This window comes from Seriola dumerili, unplaced genomic scaffold (genome assembly GCF_002260705.1).
Source record: "Seriola dumerili isolate Sdu_G_001 unplaced genomic scaffold, Sdu_1.0 BDQW01000850.1, whole genome shotgun sequence".
In the NCBI taxonomy this organism is placed as follows: Eukaryota; Metazoa; Chordata; class Actinopteri; order Carangiformes; family Carangidae; genus Seriola; species Seriola dumerili.
The window spans coordinates 443433-462603 of record NW_019175105.1 but is presented as its reverse complement, the minus strand read 5'-3'; the positions used below and the strand labels follow the sequence as shown (position 1 = coordinate 462603).

General features: G+C 38.3%; 2 protein-coding genes across 3 annotated transcripts; both read right to left on the bottom strand.

Moving 5' to 3' along the window:
- Positions 1 to 6652: 6652 nt before the first annotated feature.
- On the bottom strand, positions 6653 to 13265 carry LOC111237321 (inositol monophosphatase 1-like). Of its 2 annotated transcripts, XM_022766369.1 has the most exons (9): positions 13144 to 13262; positions 12354 to 12432; positions 11471 to 11604; positions 8328 to 8432; positions 7838 to 7883; positions 7637 to 7745; positions 7215 to 7323; positions 6978 to 7129; positions 6653 to 6887 (listed from the first exon to the last, which is right to left on the bottom strand). In XM_022766369.1, the coding sequence occupies exons 2-9, from the start codon at positions 12414 to 12416 to the stop codon at positions 6760 to 6762; spliced, it is 846 nt and encodes a 281-aa protein (XP_022622090.1). In that variant the 5' UTR covers positions 12417 to 12432; positions 13144 to 13262; the 3' UTR covers positions 6653 to 6759. The 2 variants fall into 2 exon arrangements, with proteins under 2 accessions (XP_022622090.1, XP_022622091.1); XM_022766370.1 differs by lacking the exons at positions 7637 to 7745; positions 7838 to 7883 and having other exon boundaries at positions 7215 to 7343; positions 13144 to 13265.
- A 1177-nt stretch (positions 13266 to 14442) lies between these two features.
- On the bottom strand, positions 14443 to 18790 carry LOC111237330 (inositol monophosphatase 1-like). The gene is made up of 9 exons (XM_022766385.1): positions 18775 to 18790; positions 17054 to 17151; positions 16616 to 16749; positions 16291 to 16395; positions 15815 to 15860; positions 15628 to 15736; positions 15335 to 15443; positions 14765 to 14916; positions 14443 to 14662 (listed from the first exon to the last, which is right to left on the bottom strand). The coding sequence occupies exons 2-9, from the start codon at positions 17111 to 17113 to the stop codon at positions 14505 to 14507; spliced, it is 873 nt and encodes a 290-aa protein (XP_022622106.1). The 5' UTR covers positions 17114 to 17151; positions 18775 to 18790; the 3' UTR covers positions 14443 to 14504.
- Positions 18791 to 19171: the final 381 nt, after the last annotated feature.

Sequence of the window (19171 nt, the reverse complement as noted above, 5' to 3'; positions counted from 1 at the left end):
TCATAGTATTGTAAGGCATAAAAAGTCATAGTATAGTAAGGCATAAAAAGTCATAGTATAGTGAGGCATAAAAAGTCATAAAAAAGTCATAGTATAGTAAGGTATAAAAAGTGCCAATATAGTAAGGCATAAAAAGTCATAGTATTGTAAGGCATAAAAAGTCATAGTATAGTAAGGCATAAAAAGTCATAGTATAGTGAGGCATAAAAAGTCATAAAAAAGTCATAGTATAGTAAGGTATAAAAAGTGCCAATATAGTAAGGCATAAAAAGTCATAGTATTGTAAGGCATAAAAAGTCATAGTATAGTAAGGCATAAAAAGTCATAGTATAGTGAGGCATAAAAAGTCATAAAAAAGTCATAGTATAGTAAGGTATAAAAAGTGCCAATATAGTAAGGCATAAAAAGTCATAGTATTGTAAGGCATAAAAAGTCATAGTATAGTAAGGCATAAAAAGTCATAGTATAGTGAGGCATAAAAAGTCATAAAAAAGTCATAGTATAGTAAGGTATAAAAAGTGCCAATATAGTAAGGCATAAAAAGTCATAGTATTGTAAGGCATAAAAAGTCATAGTATAGTAAGGCATAAAAAGTCATAGTATAGTGAGGCATAAAAAGTCATAAAAAAGTCATAGTATAGTAAGGTATAAAAAGTGCCAATATAGTAAGGCATAAAAAGTCATAGTATTGTAAGGCATAAAAAGTCATAGTATAGTAAGGCATAAAAAGTCATAGTATAGTGAGGCATAAAAAGTCATAAAAAAGTCATAGTATAGTAAGGTATAAAAAGTGCCAATATAGTAAGGCATAAAAAGTCATAGTATTGTAAGGCATAAAAAGTCATAGTATAGTAAGGCATAAAAAGTCATAGTATAGTGAGGCATAAAAAGTCATAAAAAAGTCATAGTATAGTAAGGTATAAAAAGTGCCAATATAGTAAGGCATAAAAAGTCATAGTATTGTAAGGCATAAAAAGTCATAGTATAGTAAGGCATAAAAAGTCATAGTATAGTGAGGCATAAAAAGTCATAAAAAAGTCATAGTATAGTAAGGTATAAAAAGTGCCAATATAGTAAGGCATAAAAAGTCATAGTATTGTAAGGCATAAAAAGTCATAGTATAGTAAGGCATAAAAAGTCATAGTATAGTGAGGCATAAAAAGTCATAAAAAAGTCATAGTATAGTAAGGTATAAAAAGTGCCAATATAGTAAGGCATAAAAAGTCATAGTATTGTAAGGCATAAAAAGTCATAGTATAGTAAGGCATAAAAAGTCATAGTATAGTGAGGCATAAAAAGTCATAAAAAAGTCATAGTATAGTAAGGTATAAAAAGTGCCAATATAGTAAGGCATAAAAAGTCATAGTATTGTAAGGCATAAAAAGTCATAGTATAGTAAGGCATAAAAAGTCATAGTATAGTGAGGCATAAAAAGTCATAAAAAAGTCATAGTATAGTAAGGTATAAAAAGTGCCAATATAGTAAGGCATAAAAAGTCATAGTATTGTAAGGCATAAAAAGTCATAGTATAGTAAGGCATAAAAAGTCATAGTATAGTGAGGCATAAAAAGTCATAAAAAAGTCATAGTATAGTAAGGTATAAAAAGTGCCAATATAGTAAGGCATAAAAAGTCATAGTATTGTAAGGCATAAAAAGTCATAGTATAGTAAGGCATAAAAAGTCATAGTATAGTGAGGCATAAAAAGTCATAAAAAAGTCATAGTATAGTAAGGTATAAAAAGTGCCAATATAGTAAGGCATAAAAAGTCATAGTATTGTAAGGCATAAAAAGTCATAGTATAGTAAGGCATAAAAAGTCATAGTATAGTGAGGCATAAAAAGTCATAAAAAAGTCATAGTATAGTAAGGTATAAAAAGTGCCAATATAGTAAGGCATAAAAAGTCATAGTATTGTAAGGCATAAAAAGTCATAGTATAGTAAGGCATAAAAAGTCATAGTATAGTGAGGCATAAAAAGTCATAAAAAAGTCATAGTATAGTAAGGTATAAAAAGTGCCAATATAGTAAGGCATAAAAAGTCATAGTATTGTAAGGCATAAAAAGTCATAGTATAGTAAGGCATAAAAAGTCATAGTATAGTGAGGCATAAAAAGTCATAAAAAAGTCATAGTATAGTAAGGTATAAAAAGTGCCAATATAGTAAGGCATAAAAAGTCATAGTATTGTAAGGCATAAAAAGTCATAGTATAGTAAGGCATAAAAAGTCATAGTATAGTGAGGCATAAAAAGTCATAAAAAAGTCATAGTATAGTAAGGTATAAAAAGTCCGAATATAGTAAAGCATAAAAAGTCATAAAAAAGTCATAGAATAGTAAGGCATAAAAAGTCATAGTATAGTAAGGCATAAAAGCATAAAAAGTCCCAATATAGTAAGGCATAAAAGCATAAAAAGTCCCAATATAGTAAGGCATAAAAGCATAAAAAGTCCCAATATAGTAAGGCATAAAAGCATAAAAAGTCCCAATATAGTAAGGCATAAAAGCATAAAAAGTCCCAATATAGTAAGGCATAAAAGCATAAAAAGTCCCAATATAGTAAGGCATAAAAGCATAAAAAGTCCCAATATAGTAAGGCATAAAAGCATAAAAAGTCCCAATATAGTAAGGCATAAAAGCATAAAAAGTCCCAATATAGTAAGGCATAAAAGCATAAAAAGTCCCAATATAGTAAGGCATAAAAAGTCATAAAAACGACATAGTATAGTAAGGCGTAAAAAGTCCCAATATAGAAAAGCAGAAAAACTCATAAAAAAGTCACAGTATTGTAAGAAAAAAACTCATAAAAACAACAGTATAATAAGGCATAAAAAGTCATAAAAATGACACAGTATAATCAGGCATAAAAGTCCCAATATAGTAAGGCATAAAAAGTCATAAAAACGACATAATGTAGGAAGGCATAAAAAGTCATAGTATATTAAGGCATAAAAAGTCATATTATAGCAAGGCATAAAAACTCATAGTATAGTAAGGCATAAAAAGTAATAAAAAAGTCATAGGATAGTAAGGCATAAAAAGTCATTTCATAGTAAGGCATAAAAAGTCATAAAAAAGTCATAGTATAGTAAGGCATAAAAAGTCATAAAAATGACATAATATAGTCAGGCATAAAAAGTCATAGTATAGTCAGGCATAAAAAGTCATAAAAACGACATAGTATAGTGAGGCATAAAAAGTCATAAAAAAGTCATATTATAGTAAGGCATAAAAAGTCATAAAAATGACATAGTATGGTCAGGCATAAAAAGTCCCAATATAGTAAGGCATGAAAAGTCATAAAAAAGTCATAGTATAGTAAGGTGTAAAAAGTCATAAAAGAGTCATAGTATAGTAAGGCATAAAAAGTCATAAAAATGACATAATATAGTCAGGCATAAAAAGTCCCAATATAGTAAGGCATAAAAAGTCATAAAAACGACATAGTATAGTAAGGCATAAAAAGTCATAAAAAGTCATAGTATAGTAAGGCATAAAAAGTTATAATAACGACATAGTATAGTACGGCATAAAAAGTCATAAAAGAGTCATAGTATAGTAAAGCATAAAAAGTCATAAAAAAGTCATAGAATAATAAGGTATAAAAAGTCCCAATATAGTAAGGCATAAAAAGTCATAGTATAGTAAGGCATAAAAAGTAATAAAAAAGTCATAGGATAGTAAGGCATAAAAAGTCATTTCATAGTAAGGCATTAAAAGTCATAGTATAGTAAGGCATAAAAAGTCATAAAAAAGTCATAGTATAGTAAGGCATAAAAAGTCATAAAAATGACATAATATAGTCAGGCATAAAAAGTCATAGTATAGTCAGGCATAAAAAGTCATAAAAACGACATAGTATAGTAAGGCATAAAAAGTCATAAAAAAGTCATATTATAGTAAGGCATAAAAAGTCATAAAAATGACATAATATAGTCAGGCATAAAAAGTCATAGTATAGTCAGGCATAAAAAGTCATAAAAACGACATAGTATAGTGAGGCATAAAAAGTCATAAAAAAGTCATATTATAGTAAGGCATAAAAAGTCATAAAAATGACATAGTATGGTCAGGCATAAAAAGTCCCAATATAGTAAGGCATGAAAAGTCATACAAAAGTCATAGTATAGTAAGGTGTAAAAAGTCATAAAAGAGTCATAGTATAGTAAGGCATAAAAAGTCATAAAAATGACATAATATAGTCAGGCATAAAAAGTCCCAATATAGTAAGGCATAAAAAGTCATAAAAACGACATAGTATAGTAAGGCATAAAAAGTCATAAAAAGTCATAGTATAGTAAGGCATAAAAAGTTATAATAACGACATAGTATAGTACGGCATAAAAAGTCATAAAAGAGTCATAGTATAGTAAAGCATAAAAAGTCATAAAAAAGTCATAGAATAATAAGGTATAAAAAGTCCCAATATAGTAAGGCATAAAAAGTCATAGTATAGTAAGGCATAAAAAGTAATAAAAAAGTCATAGGATAGTAAGGCATAAAAAGTCATTTCATAGTAAGGCATTAAAAGTCATAGTATAGTAAGGCATAAAAAGTCATAAAAATGACATAGTATAGTAAGGCATAAAAAGTCAGTATATTAAGGCATAAAAAGTCATAAAAAGTCATTGTATAGTAAGGAATTAAAAGTCATAAAAACGTCATAGTATAGTAAGGCATAAAAAGTCATAGTATAGTAAGGCATAAAAAGTCATAAAAACGACATAGTATAGTAAGGCATAAAAAGTCCTAGTATAGTAAGGCATAAAAAGTCATAAAAAGTCATTGTATAGTAAGGCATAAAAAGTCATAAAAAAGTCATAGTATAGTAAGGCATAAGAAGTCATAAAAACGACATAGTATTATAAGGCATAAAAAGTCATAAAAAAGACATTGTATAGTAACGCATAAAAAGTCATAAAAACGACATAGTATAGTAAGGCATAAAAAGTCCTAAAAATATCATAGTATCCTGAGGCATATAAAGTCATACTACAGTAAGGTGAAAAAAGTCATAGTATAATGAAGCATAAAAGTCAGTAAATCAAGTTATGAAAAGTCACAAAAAAACGACATAGTAAGGCATAAAAACCAACATAGTATAGTAAAGCATAAAAATGTTATAGTATAGTAAGGCATAAAAGTCATTGCATGCATGTAATTTTGACTTTATAAAAATAAGTGATGTGTGATTACATATATTTAGAGTCCCAAGGATGGAGAATGATCTCAGGAGCCCTGACAAAGAAGGAGTTACATCTAAGAGGCCCTGCAGACCTGAATATGTCCAGATATCCAGATCTCCAACATCACCTTGTCACATGCATGGGAGAGCAAACGACCATACAAGCAGTCAAACTTTTGGTACCCCTACTTCTTTCATCTTTTGGTTCAGAGGAAATCGTCTTTTCAGTAAAGCATAAAAAGTCATAAAAAAGTCATAATATAGTGAGGTATAAAAAGTCATAGAAAAGTGGTAGTATACTTAGGCATAAAACATCATAACAACGAAATAATATAGTAAGGCATAAAAAGTCATAAAAATAACATAACATAATACGGTGTAAAAATTAAAGAATTTTGTAGTAAGGCTTAAAAAGACATAAAAAAAAGTCACAGTATAGCAAGGCAGAAAACTGACATAGTATATTAAGGCATAAAAAGTCATAAAAACAACATAGTATAGCAAGGCATAAAACTCACATAGTATAGTAAGGTACGGAAAGTCATAAAAATGACAGCATAGTATTGCATAAAAAGTCGTAAAAACGTCATTGTATAATAAGGAATAATAAGTCATAAAAACGACAGTATATTGACGCATAAAAACAACATAGTTTTCCAAGGTATAAAAAGTAACAAAAATGACATAGTATAGTAAGGTATGAAAAGTCATACAATGTCATAGTCTCATAAAGTATACAAACGATATAAGGTATACAAAAGTCATAGTAAGGTATAAAAATACAGCTTCCAGTCCAGATGGTGTTGCAATGGGTGCGTGGATGAAGCAGAGTCCAGAGTCTTGAAGTCTGAAGGCTTAGCGAGTGGCTAGGACAGTTTCCCAACGATTGCTGACACTTCTTCCAGCATCCACCTCTCTGCCACCATCTCTGCTATGTCCAGTTTTCTGGTTCATTATTAAGACTTTTATTAAGAGTAATTAGTAGTTTTATTTTCTTTTTTGATTTCCTTTGCACATCTTGTTGTAACTGTTGTTTATCTAGTGTCCTCTTTTGGTTTTAGTTGGTTCTTTGTTTTAAACATCCATTTGCCCTGTTTCCCCTTTTAGTTTATCTCATTTATTATGTCTACCACTTGTCAAAGCTTCTTCGAAACAAATAACTTTGTTTGACCAACTTTATCACATTTCTTTATCATGTGGTTGCTTCCTTTTTCCCCAAACAAGCTGGGTGGCAACATTAAGTCATACTACAACAGGTCATTTTATAATAAGTATAGACATCTTGTCTTCAAGACAACTGTAGACCACAGCAAACTCACTCAGTAGGTGGGCGGAGGCATATTGTAGTTTAGTAAGTCACAGTACAGTAAGACATAGTATAGTAAGATATATTAAGTCATAGTATATTAGGTCATAGTATGGTAAGTCAGGAAGAAGATGCTGATTGGATGTGAAATCAGGCAAACATAATGTTTTTGACAAACTTTATTTATGACAAACTTTAAAAGCTAAATTAAACATCATCCTCACACAGACACATGAAATCTGTTGCTTAATCCACAATGAATTCTAGTTCATCACTGTTTTGATGGTGGAGTATCATCTCTGGGCGGACTGAAGGAGTCAATCTCTTTGACAATCCTTTCAGCAATGGCTCTCCTGTTGGCAGCAACGATTCTCCGGGACATCAGGTCCACCCCTCCTCCTGAACACAGATACAGTTAGCAGACTGCCATAATACCAAAATCTAGAGCTGACTCTGATCATTACTGAACTGCTGTTGGAACATCTTTACCTTCCACATCCATCAGGACTCCTCCGGCCTCGGAGACGATCAACGAGCCAGCAGCAACATCCCAAATATGGATCCCGATCTCATAATACGCTTCCACACAACCTGACGCAACCAGACACATGTTGATTGCTGCACTTCCTGCACCACGCACACTGGAAACATACATATAGTGTTAATGATGCATTTATATTACAAAATCATTTGTATGAATACAAAAGTAAGTATCAGGACCACTACCCATGTACAGGGATGCAAAGGATGTTTCTCAGACTGGAGAAGATTTTGTCAACAGCTTCAGGTTCTCTGCTGGATCCAAACTCTGTGGCGATAATTGACTGTTTGATGTCTGACAAACAAAAAGAATCACTGTTCAAAGGTCAGATCTTTGTTCTCTGATTAGATCAGAGCATCGAGATATTATTGCACTTTATATTCAGACATCAATACTTTAACCAGAGTAATTTGTCTAGTTCGAATGTATTTCTTCAATATTCTCCTTCATATTCAGATCTTTTTACACATTTGATCACATTTGCACCACTCTGTCGTTGCCTTTGAGCAGTGGATTTAAATTCAATTGGATTTACTGATAATGATGGTCGCGAGCCCTGACTAGTGGTGATGAGTAAATATTTTTTGTTGGTTAATTGATTACAGACCTTCCTGATCAGAAACCTTCAATGGCTCTCCATTACAAAACGCTCCCTTGCCCCTCCTTGCTGTAAACATCTTGTCTTCAAGACAACTGTAGACCACACCAAACTCACTCTGTAGGAGGGCGGAGACATATTATAGTGTAGGAAGACATAGTATTGTAGGTCATACTAAGTCATGGGATATTAAGTCAGTTGAACTCTGACCTGTTTGTTGACAGAGAACCCAATGGAAACAGCAACAAAAGGAAATCTGTTAGAGACATTAAAGTTATTAATGGGAGTTATTAAAGGTCATTGTGATCTAATTATTAACATGGACTGTGTCTTCATTATAAAGTCTCCAGTGTGGTGGGGATTATTGAACAGCGACTCTGTTCTCTATTTAATGTTTTAAATGTCATATTCAAAACTAAACTCTGTTCACCTATGTGAGTTTGAGGTGAAATAGAGATGAAACGATCTGCTGGAACCATCAGAGGAACAGAGAGGACATGTTGACGTCTTGTGGGTGAACTAACCCTTTAAACTGTAATGACAGTTTTCATTTAACGTTGAGACAGTTAAAACATGATGAAGTCACTTCTAGTGAACTGAAGTGATGTTGTCAGTCTGTGTTTGATAAGAACTGTTATGATAATGATGATGATGATGATTTCAGTGTGTCACTAAGAAAGTGTTGAATTAAATAACTCACGCATGAACAAAGTTGGTGGTCCCATCGATGGGGTCGATGATCCATGTGGGACTGTCTGTGAGGTCACAAGCTTCACCTGCAGCCACTGACTCCTCCCCTATGAACCTGACACACACATTACCTGATCGGTGAATAAACACACAGAAACACACACCTCCTCACATTGCCTCAGTGTGTGAAAAGCTGAGTTGGTTCCACTCAAGACAAGAACAGTGCTGCTGATAATTCCGATCATGATTTGGGATTATACAGATTATGATCACAAAATACTATACATCGGAGATTGCTGTGATTTCTGTTGATTAAAACAAACCTGTTCTCTGGTTGTATAAATGAAAAATATTGTGTCGAAACACTGAATGACTCAGGTGATTGTTCTTAGGGTTCAGCTGGTTTCAGAACAGGAGAGAATATCGACTCCAACCTTTGATCAAAACTTTGAAGATTTCACCAAAGTTACAAAAGTTCAGAATAACAATCAGAAAACCGAGAATATAACATGTTAATAATTTACACATTTATATTGACATGTATCAGTTCGATATCTATATGAGCTGTTTGTTGGGACTGTTTAGTTTCTGATAAGAAAACTTTATTAACATGAATGTGTCTTCACTTCATGTTTCAGGTTGTGAATTTCTCCGTTCTCTTTTTCAATTTGTTGCCAAGCCATATCTTCAGAGTCAGAACCATGTCACATGGACTAGAGAGATTTTTCCAGACTGACCATCTTAGAATTGCTTCATACTTTATGCAAATAATGTCAATGTGGCCAATATCTAGTGTGCACAATGTTTACGAGGCTTTAAATGGGTTGTGCTCCTAAGAAACGAGTGTCACTAAACATTTCCATAAATCACTACTTATCATGCCACATGCTTGAAATTTTCAGGGATTGTTCTCATCCATCCCTCCATCCATCCATCTTCCATCCCTCCATCCATCTTCCCCCCCTCCATCCATCCATCTTCCCTCCCTCCATCCATCCATCTTCCCTCCCTCCATCCATCCATCTTCCCTCCCTCCATCCATCCATCTTCCCTCCCTCCATCCATCCATCTTCCCTCCCTCCATCCATCCATCTTCCCTCCCTCCATCCATCCATCTTCCCTCCCTCCATCCATCCATCTTCCCTCCCTCCATCCATCCATCTTCCCTCCCTCCATCCATCCATCTTCCCTCCCTCCATCCATCCATCTTCCCTCCCTCCATCCATCCATCTTCCCTCCCTCCATCCATCCATCTTCCCTCCCTCCATCCATCCATCTTCCCTCCCTCCATCCATCCATCTTCCCTCCCTCCATCCATCCATCTTCCCTCCCTCCATCCATCCATCTTCCCTCCCTCCATCCATCCATCTTCCCTCCCTCCATCCATCCATCTTCCCTCCCTCCATCCATCCATCTTCCCTCCCTCCATCCATCCATCTTCCCTCCCTCCATCCATCCATCTTCCCTCCCTCCATCCATCCATCTTCCCTCCCTCCATCCATCCATCTTCCCTCCCTCCATCCATCCATCTTCCCTCCCTCCATCCATCCATCTTCCCTCCCTCCATCCATCCATCTTCCCTCCCTCCATCCATCCATCTTCCCTCCCTCCATCCATCCATCTTCCCTCCCTCCATCCATCCATCTTCCCTCCCTCCATCCATCCATCTTCCCTCCCTCCATCCATCCATCTTCCCTCCCTCCATCCATCCATCTTCCCTCCCTCCATCCATCCATCTTCCCTCCCTCCATCCATCCATCTTCCCTCCCTCCATCCATCCATCTTCCCTCCCTCCATCCATCCATCTTCCCTCCCTCCATCCATCCATCTTCCCTCCCTCCATCCATCCATCTTCCCTCCCTCCATCCATCCATCTTCCCTCCCTCCATCCATCCATCTTCCCTCCCTCCATCCATCCATCTTCCCTCCCTCCATCCATCCATCTTCCCTCCCTCCATCCATCCATCTTCCCTCCCTCCATCCATCCATCTTCCCTCCCTCCATCCATCCATCTTCCATCCCTCCATCCATCTTCCACCCCTCCATCCATCCATCCAGCCCTCCATCTTCCATCCATCCATCCACCCCTCCATCCATCCATCCATCCATCTTCCATCTTCCATCCAGCCCTCCCTCCATCCATCCATCTTCCATCCCTCCATCCATCTTCCATCCCTCCATCCATCTTCCATCCAATTATCCATCTTCCATCCATCCATCAGCCCTCCAGCTCTCCATCTTCTATTAATCCCTCCATCTTACATCCATCCATCCATCCATCCATCTTACATCCATCCATCCATCCATCCCTCCATCTTCCATCCATCCATCCATCCCTCCATCTTCCATCCCTCCATCCATCCATCCATCTTCCATCCATCCAGCCCTCCATCCATCCCTCCATCTTCCATCCATCCATCTTCCATCCATCCATCCCTCCATCTTCCATTCTTCCATCCCTCCATCCATCCATCCGTCCGTCCATCCCTCCATCCATCCATCCAGCCCTCCATCCATCCCTCCATCCATCTTCCATTCCTCCATCCATCCATCCATCCGTCCATCCATCCCTCCATCCATCCATCCATCCATCCCTCCATCTTCCATCCATCTGTCTATCCATCCCAAAGAAGCAGCTTCTCCGAGCTCCCACCGTCTCTAAGGCTGATCCCACTCAAGTTCAAATCAGGCAGGCTGTTCCTCCTAATCTGCCCCCGGCATCCGTCACACCCCGACTCCATGCCTGTCCCTGCAGGTGGTGGGCCCACAGGGAGGCGCCAAACCAGGCCCCAAGAGGGATTGTTGTACACTATTAAATGTCTTTAACTTTTAAAATGGTCGGCCTATTTGACAAATTATTCTTTTGTGTTTTGGAGCCCACTACATCTTCACACTGATCCACACCAGATCTTTTATATATACAACTCATGTAATAAATATATAAATCTATATAACTAATGTTATAGTCCTGTCTACAGTCCTAGGTGTGTAAAGAAATGAAAATTAGTGATTCATGAGGCGTTGAAAATGTAAAAAAAAAGATTTACATCAAGTATGAAGCAAAAGCAAGATTATAGGTCGGGAGCCTGTATTGATCTATGAAGCTGATTCATTATCAGTCACGCACATGCTGAGGGAGGCGGAGCTTCCTACCTGTGTGTAGGGAATTTCTCCTTCACTGATTGGATGATGAGTTGCTCGACCTTCTGGTCAGTTTGTGTCACCAAATCGACTGACGAACTCTTAGTCATGACCTTCATGTCGTCACGCAGAGCGTCACGCACCACCTGATAAACACAGATCAATACTCATGATCAACACACATGATCAATACACCCGATTAATGTATCACCTTATCATTACATGAATCAATCAATCACCTGATTAATACACAAAATAATGTGCCTAATCAACTCATATGGTACAGGGTGGACGATGACAACATAATCACACTTTTAGCAAAATTCAGTATTCAATAATCGATTTTTAATGTTCAGTACTACTTCATTAATGACAGTTTGCAGACAGATGTTCCGGTCTTATACAGGACAAAGAACCTGAAGCTCAGATCCTTTGATTATGGGTTAGGGTTAGGATATCTATATCACATGACAGTTGCAGGATCGAACCTGTGGGCTTTCAGTGACCTGACGCAGTCGTTGTTGCCTGAACCTAAAACAGACTGAACAATACGTCTCCTGTGCTGGATGTAGTCATCCACCGCAACTTCCTCAAACCTGTCTGAATCCTCCAGCCTGTGAACCAGCTGCACTCTCACCACCTCAGCTCTATTCTTAGCATGTTCTTAGCATGTTCTTAGCATGTTCTTAGCATGCCATGTTGCTCCATCTGACCTGAATACTGCGTGCTGATTAGCTATGGGATTTTATTGGTTTGTGTTCAAGAGCAGCACTGACACTCGTTTCCTGTCTGTAGCTGTTACTCTTTGATAAAAGGAGGCTTTTAATCTGAAATCTGTGTTTTCTGGAAGACACTGGAAAAAACTCTCTCACACACACACACACAATTAACTGACCTCTCCAGCTTTTCGTGCAATGGCGACGGCGTAGTCCATGGCGTTCTGCCAGAGGTCAGCCATGTTGGAGAAGAAGCTCCTTATACAGAGAGAAGTCAGGGAGATTAAACAGGACTTTCAAAAGGTTAATGAGTTTTTATAATGAAGCAGAGGATAATTAAAAAGACAAAATGAACTTTTCACTTGTGTTACACTGATTCTGACTGTGTTGTCTCCAGTTCTGTCACAGAAACAGATAAAGACCCATTTCTATGTCTATTTTCAAAACGTTTCAAGATCTTAATTTTTTTCTCTAATTCACAAACTTTCAAGAAGGTTTTCAAACCGTATTTATGATGCAGAAACATTTTTTAAAACCAACCCTTTAATAAATCGGAGCTTAAATATGAAAAGAAATATAAAAAACCATGGACATTAGAGTCTGGCAGTGACAGCAAGTGACCGCTGGAGGGCGCAGCTGACAGCTGTCAGCAGCCTCTACAACTTTTTATCATCATTTGTTTTATTAATCAATATTGAATATTGATTGGCAGATTGGCAATAAGCCGTATTAACAGACACTAGGTGATGACGTGTCAGAGAGACATAAACCCGGCGTGCTGTGGCGCAGTTGTCTTTCTGAACGAAGAGGCCTTAAAACAGCAGAGTTGTGAACGTAGTCTGGTACCGGATGTCAAAGTCAGTTAGCGCCGTTAAACTCGTGAGTTAAAGACGGAGGAGCGGCCGCTTCCACTAGAACAAACGTCGTTCAACGATACTAAAACACAACAACGTTCAACGTTAATCTCACCTGCTAAAGTTCACCTGAGCTCGGTCTGATGACTATCCGCTGCTGCTGCTGCGGGTCAGCGGCTTCACCCACTTCCGGGTTTCTTCTTCTTCTTTGGATCAGAGCCGCAGCTGAGTGGCCACTGTAGGTGATTCAGTAGAACTACTTCTCCCTGCAATAAACCTGTCACAGACTGCTGAGGCTCCTCCTCCTCATTTCACAGACCCCACCCACACCCACCACTCGGGATTACTGTCATCTGATTAATCAGAAGAGAAAATGCTGTTGATTCATACAACAGATGTACATTTTACTTTATTTCATTAAACTTCAGAGAAAGTCCAGAACAAATTTCACACTGTGGACCACCAGAAATCTGGTCTGTAGAGATCTGTTCAGGTCCAGGATCAGAAACCTGTTCACACGTTCCTGTTGGTTTGATACAGACTGGAATAAAACTGTGACTCAGACCTTTAATCAGTAGAACGTTCAGAATGGAACCTTTAAAAAACAAACAACACATTCAGTCTGGTTCGTTTACACAGTTACACAATACGTTTATCTCAGTTTATCTCAATTTTACTCATTTTATCTCCCTCTGTGTGTCTGTGTTAATGCGCATGTGTGTGTGTGTGTGTGTGTGTGTGTGTGTGTGTGTGTGTGTGTGTGTTATTGTGTGCCTATGACTGTGGTTTGTAAAAATGTTTCAAAGTCTACAGACAGAGAAATTAAATGGCAGAGATGATGATGATGATGATGATGAACAGCCTTCATGTTTTACAACAGTTTTACAGCACGTCGCTTGACGTCTCCATAGACACAGCCCAGCATGGCTAGTGCTAGCGGTACAGACAATCTACTACTGCTGAAACCAGTTTGTTTGAGCATTTGAAGCAGTTTTATGAACATTGAGACTCAGACAGATTATATTTATATACGGTTAACCCTAACCCTAATCCCAACACTGACTTCACACAGTATAAACTGAATATCTGCCTGGTTTTAACATGAATGTTTACATTGAAAGAACTACTGCTAAAATTAGCAAACTAGTATTAGTATGCCAACATTAGCATGCTAACATTTGAAAGTATGTATACCGTGTATATCTGGTCTGTTTAATCATAACATGAACTAAAATACATTCCACATAAAAAGGTACCTCAAAGTACACAACCTAATGCTAATGATGTTATGCTAAGCTAAATGATAAACGAATGTTGGTTAGGTTAGTGTTGAATAATTATTTGTTTTTTTTAGTCGTTTTTACAGTGAAGAACAGAAGCAACAGAAGAAGAAGAGACGTGATGATGTCACAGTTCTAAGGTTTTATTTGTGGTTTTAAATCAGAAACACCTCCATCACACTTTCTGTCAGCTGACCTACATGCTGTTCACATCTGTCACTCCACAGATACACCTGCAGGGATCCTCATCGTCACGGCGACAGGGAAACACCTGGATCACCTGTGCGATGTTTCTGGCCACAGCAGAGGAGCTGGCAGCGATGACTCTCCTGGACATCATATCAAACTCTGAGCCTGAGGACACACACACTGACCAATCAGAGAGGGCCACACAGGTGAGGTATGATATCACAGGTACACACAGGTCAGAGGTGACATTGCATGTCAGATACAGACCATCCGTATCCATGACAACGCCTCCAGCTTCCTGGACAATGATGGTGGACGCGGCGATGTCCCAGCAGTGCATCCCAATGTGATAGTAGGCGTCTGCTCCACCTGTCGCCACCTGACACATGTCGACCGCTGCTGTGCCCAACGCACGGACCCTGAAACACGCCAAGTACATAAAAAGAAAATGTCAAACCCAGCCCACCTGGCAGACACATGATGATGATGACCTGCTCAGTACATCCTGATGGAACCTCTTTGATCATAGAACTCAGAAGAAGCTGTAAAACGCTGAGAGGCTGAACTGTGTCAGATTCATTACCAGTGTTACAGGTAAGTGTTTTAATGACTACACCTAATGTAACTTATTACCTTTAATTACTTTTCAGTATCATTCATTCAGTGTGATGGTTTTCTGTAGAACCCCATGACGTCTCCATGTTCATGTTCCATGAAAAAACACTTGTCACCTGTCACTTATCATTTGTTACCTGTCACCTGCTCCAGCTGTCATATGACCTGCAGTGAAACCACCTGACACACAGAGAGACAGGTGGGGGCAGAGCCTATTCTTACCCATGCACAGGTAGTTTCAGCAATCTGAAGATGTTGGAGGTCATGGTGGACAGAGAGAGGTCATCACGCTCCGCCCCTATCTCCGTCACCACCACACACCTGCTGATGTCTGATTGGATGAGACAGAACAGTCATTGTAAATCCGCCTTAAAAGCAACATTACATTACATTAACAACAACACCACCTGAACATTTCAACACTCACAGAACAACACCAATACCACCTTAACTCTCACACTACCTAAAGTGTTTTTTCAACATATCAACAGATGAACAGATTGATGTGATGTCACCTTCCTGTCCAGAGGCGTGCAGCGTTTCTCCGTTCAGAAAGGCTCCTCTTCCTCTCTGAGCATAGAAGAGTTTGTCCTCCACACAGCTGTACACAATCCCAAACTCTGTCTGACAACAACAACAACAACAACATGTAAGACACTTCCTGTCTGACCCCTCTGACCTCAGACTGACAGGTGAGTTTACCTGCTTGTTGACTGTGAAGGCAATGGAGATGGCCACAAATGGAAACCTGTCAGCAGAACACATCAGGTTGTGATTACATATCTATATAACTGTGGTTCTATGAGCTGTAACTGTGGTTCTATGAGCTGTAACTGTGGTTCTATGAGCTGTAACTGCAGTTCTGTGAGTTGCAACTGTGGTTCTATAAACTGTAAATATGGTTCTATGAATTGTAACTGGGTTCTATGAGTTGCAAATGTGGTTCTATGAGCTATAACTACAGTTGCAACTACAGTTCTAAGATTTGTATCAACATTTACACTTCCTTTAGTGCTTTCAAACCCAAAGTCTAACAGCACTTCAGGCAACAGAATTCCTTGAATGCACTCTTTTATTGTTAAACATCAGCACGGTGTGTTGATTAACAAAAACATGAATCAATGAGAACACATGAAACTGTGAGGTCATGACATCACAGTGTGGGAGGAGCCTCTCACCTGTGGACGAAATTAACAGTCCCGTCAATGGGGTCAATGATCCAGGTGGGAGAGTCCGTCAGCTCCAGACGCTCACCTGCAGCCACAGACTCCTCCCCAATGAACCTGAGGGTCAAAGGTCAAGCAGCAGAATTATTTACCTGCTGACTTCCTGTCTCTGATACTGCTGTCCAATCAGAAACACTTTAATTGAAAAGCCAATGCCACATATTTATTGGTCATGTCACATCGTGAACTTGTGCGTTATAGAACAGAATGAACCAGAACCTGTGTTATAGAACAGAATGAATTAGAACCTTTGTTATAGAACAGAATGAATTAGAACCTGTGCAGTGGATATTTGTTCCTGATGGCGTTGATCAGGATCTTCTCAACTCGTTGATCAGTTTCTGTTACCAGATCAGCCGGAGAACTTTTCAGGTGAACTTGTTTCTGCTGCTGAAATGCCAACAGGACGATCTGAGAGCAGAGACATTTGTTCATTAGTGAACTGAACTTACGTGTGTGTGTGTGTGTGTGTGTGTGTGACCTGCAGTGTGTCCTCTATCAGGAACATTCACAGAATCAGTGACAGACGTCAACACAGATAGAGAATCAGTGTGTCCTTGTTTGTCTCAGACATTAAGAGAAATCAGTGTGTGTGTGTGTGTGTCTCATTCTCCACATTCTTGGCGGTTTGTTATCAGACCTGAACTGAACCTGACCTGGCTCACCTGAGTGACATCATCAGAACCTGCAGCTGATTGGTTGGTGCGTCTCTTACCTCACTGGCTTGTTTGGCAATGGAGATGCCGAAGTTCAGACAGTCAGTCCAGTCGGCCATGATGACGGAGAGCAGAAAATCGGACAGAGTGAGACCCCCTGTCAGAGAAGAAGAAATAGAGGTCAGAGAAGAGGAAAAAAAAGAAAGGACAAACCAAAGAAGAAGTAAAATTATGAAAAAAGAGAAAATGAAAACAAAGAAAAGGAAGAAACAGATTAACATGATGGAGAAAGGAAAAGACTCCAAAGAGAGAAAGAAAAGGGTGTGAAGGAGGAAAAGAGAGCAAAGACCAGAAGACATGATAGACAGGAAAGGAAAGAAGGAAAGGAAGAGAGGAGGAATGAAAGAGGAACTGATGACAGAGTAATAAAAGAGAGTAGAATATATAATGACAAAAAGACAGAGATGAAAGAATGAAAAAGAAAAACAGGAAGAGAAATCAGAATAAACAAAATAATGAGATGAAAACATGAATAGAAAATAAAAGACTGAGACAGCAGAGACAGTAGAAACAATAGAAAACAGAAGAGATAATAGAAACAGTAGAGACAGAAACAGTAGAGGCAGTAGAAACATTAGAAACAGCAGAAACAGCAGAAACAGTAGAGACAGTAGAACAGCAGAAACAGAAGGGGCAGTAGAAACATTAGAAACAGCAGAAACAGCAGAAACAGTAGAAACAGTAGACAGTAGAAACAGTAGAGACAGTAGAAACAGTAGAGACATTAGAAACAGCAGAAACAGTAGAGACAGTAGAAACAGCAGAAACAGTAGAAACAGTAGAAACAGCAGAAACAGTAGAGACAGTAGAAACAGTAGAGACAGTAGAAACAGCAGAAACAGTAGAGACAGTAGAGACAATAGAAACAGCAGAAACTGTAAACAGTAGAGACAGTGGAAACAGCAGAAACAGTAGAGACAGTAGAAACAGCAGAAACAGTAGAGACAGTAGAAACAGTAGACACAGTAGAAACAGTAGAGACAGTAGAAACAGCAGAAACAGTAGAAACAGCAGAACAGAAACAGTAGACAGTAGAAACAGTAGAAACAGTAGAGACAATGGAAACAAGAGAAACAGTAGAGACAGTAGAAACAGCAGAAACAGTAGAGACAGTAGAAACAGTAGTAGACAGTAGAAACAGCAGAAACAGTAGACAGTAGAAACAGTAGAAACAGTAGAGACAATGGAAACAAGAGAAACAGTAGAGACAGTAGAAACAGCAGAAACAGTAGAGACAGTAGAAACAGTAGAGACAGTAGACAGTAGAAACAGCAGAAACAGTAGAGACAGTAGAGACAATAGAAACAGTAGAGACAGTAGAAACAGCAGAAACAGTAGAGACAGTAGAAACAGTAGAAACAGCAGAAACAGTAGAGACAGTAGAGACAGTAGAAACAGCAGAAACAGTAGAGACAGTAGAAACAGCAGAGACAGTAGAGACAGTAGAAACAGTAGAGACAGTAGACAGTAGAAACAGCAGAAACAGTAGAGACAGTAGAAACAGTAGAAACAGCAGAGACAGTAGAAACAGCAGAAACAGTAGAAACAGCAGAAACAGTAGAGACAGTAGAAACAGCAGAGACAGTAGAAACAGTAGAGACAGTAGAAACAGTAGAGACAGTAGAAACAGTAGAAACAGTAGAAACAGCAGAAACAGTAGAGACAGCAGAAACAGTAGAGACAGTAGAAACAGTAGAGACAGTAGAGGCAGAGTTCGTACCTGAGCTGACGTGAGTTCAGCAGAAGGAAAAGTTTCTGCTCCTCTGAACTTTTTCTCTTTTTATACAACAAACTACCAATCAGAGCTCAGCTCCCGCCTGCTACAATGCATCCAGCCAGTGGCAGCACTGCATGGATCACTAGGCTCCCCCCCCCCCACATCATCGTCTTCATCCTCCTCATCCTCAGTGGTCTATTCCCTAGTTTGTTTCACTCAGAACTTCATTTAAAAATGTTTTGATTTTTAGAAGTTTGTTCTGAAGTGGTTTTCTTCAATCAGCTGAGAGTCAGAGGGGTGAGGCAGCGTAAGGGAGGGTGAGGGAGGTTCAGCAAAGGTCAGAGGTCACGAGAAAGTAGCTGCACGTGTAGTCAGCTGACTGAGAACAAACATCCTGTTC

Coding starts and splice junctions, on each gene's coding strand:
- LOC111237321 (XM_022766369.1), bottom strand. CDS start 12,416: ATGGCTGACCTCTGGCAGAACGCCATGGACTACGCCGTCGCCATTGCA. Junction 11,605..12,353: donor TTGCACGAAAAGCTGGAGAG/GTCAGTTAATTG, acceptor TGTGTTTATCAG/GTGGTGCGTGACGCTCTGCG. Junction 7,884..8,327: donor ACCACCAACTTTGTTCATGC/GTGAGTTATTTA, acceptor TGTCTCTAACAG/ATTTCCTTTTGTTGCTGTTT.
- LOC111237330 (XM_022766385.1), bottom strand. CDS start 17,113: ATGGCCGACTGGACTGACTGTCTGAACTTCGGCATCTCCATTGCCAAA. Junction 15,861..16,290: donor ACTGTTAATTTCGTCCACAG/GTGAGAGGCTCC, acceptor TTCTGCTGACAG/GTTTCCATTTGTGGCCATCT. Junction 15,444..15,627: donor GCACGCCTCTGGACAGGAAG/GTGACATCACAT, acceptor TCATCCAATCAG/ACATCAGCAGGTGTGTGGTG.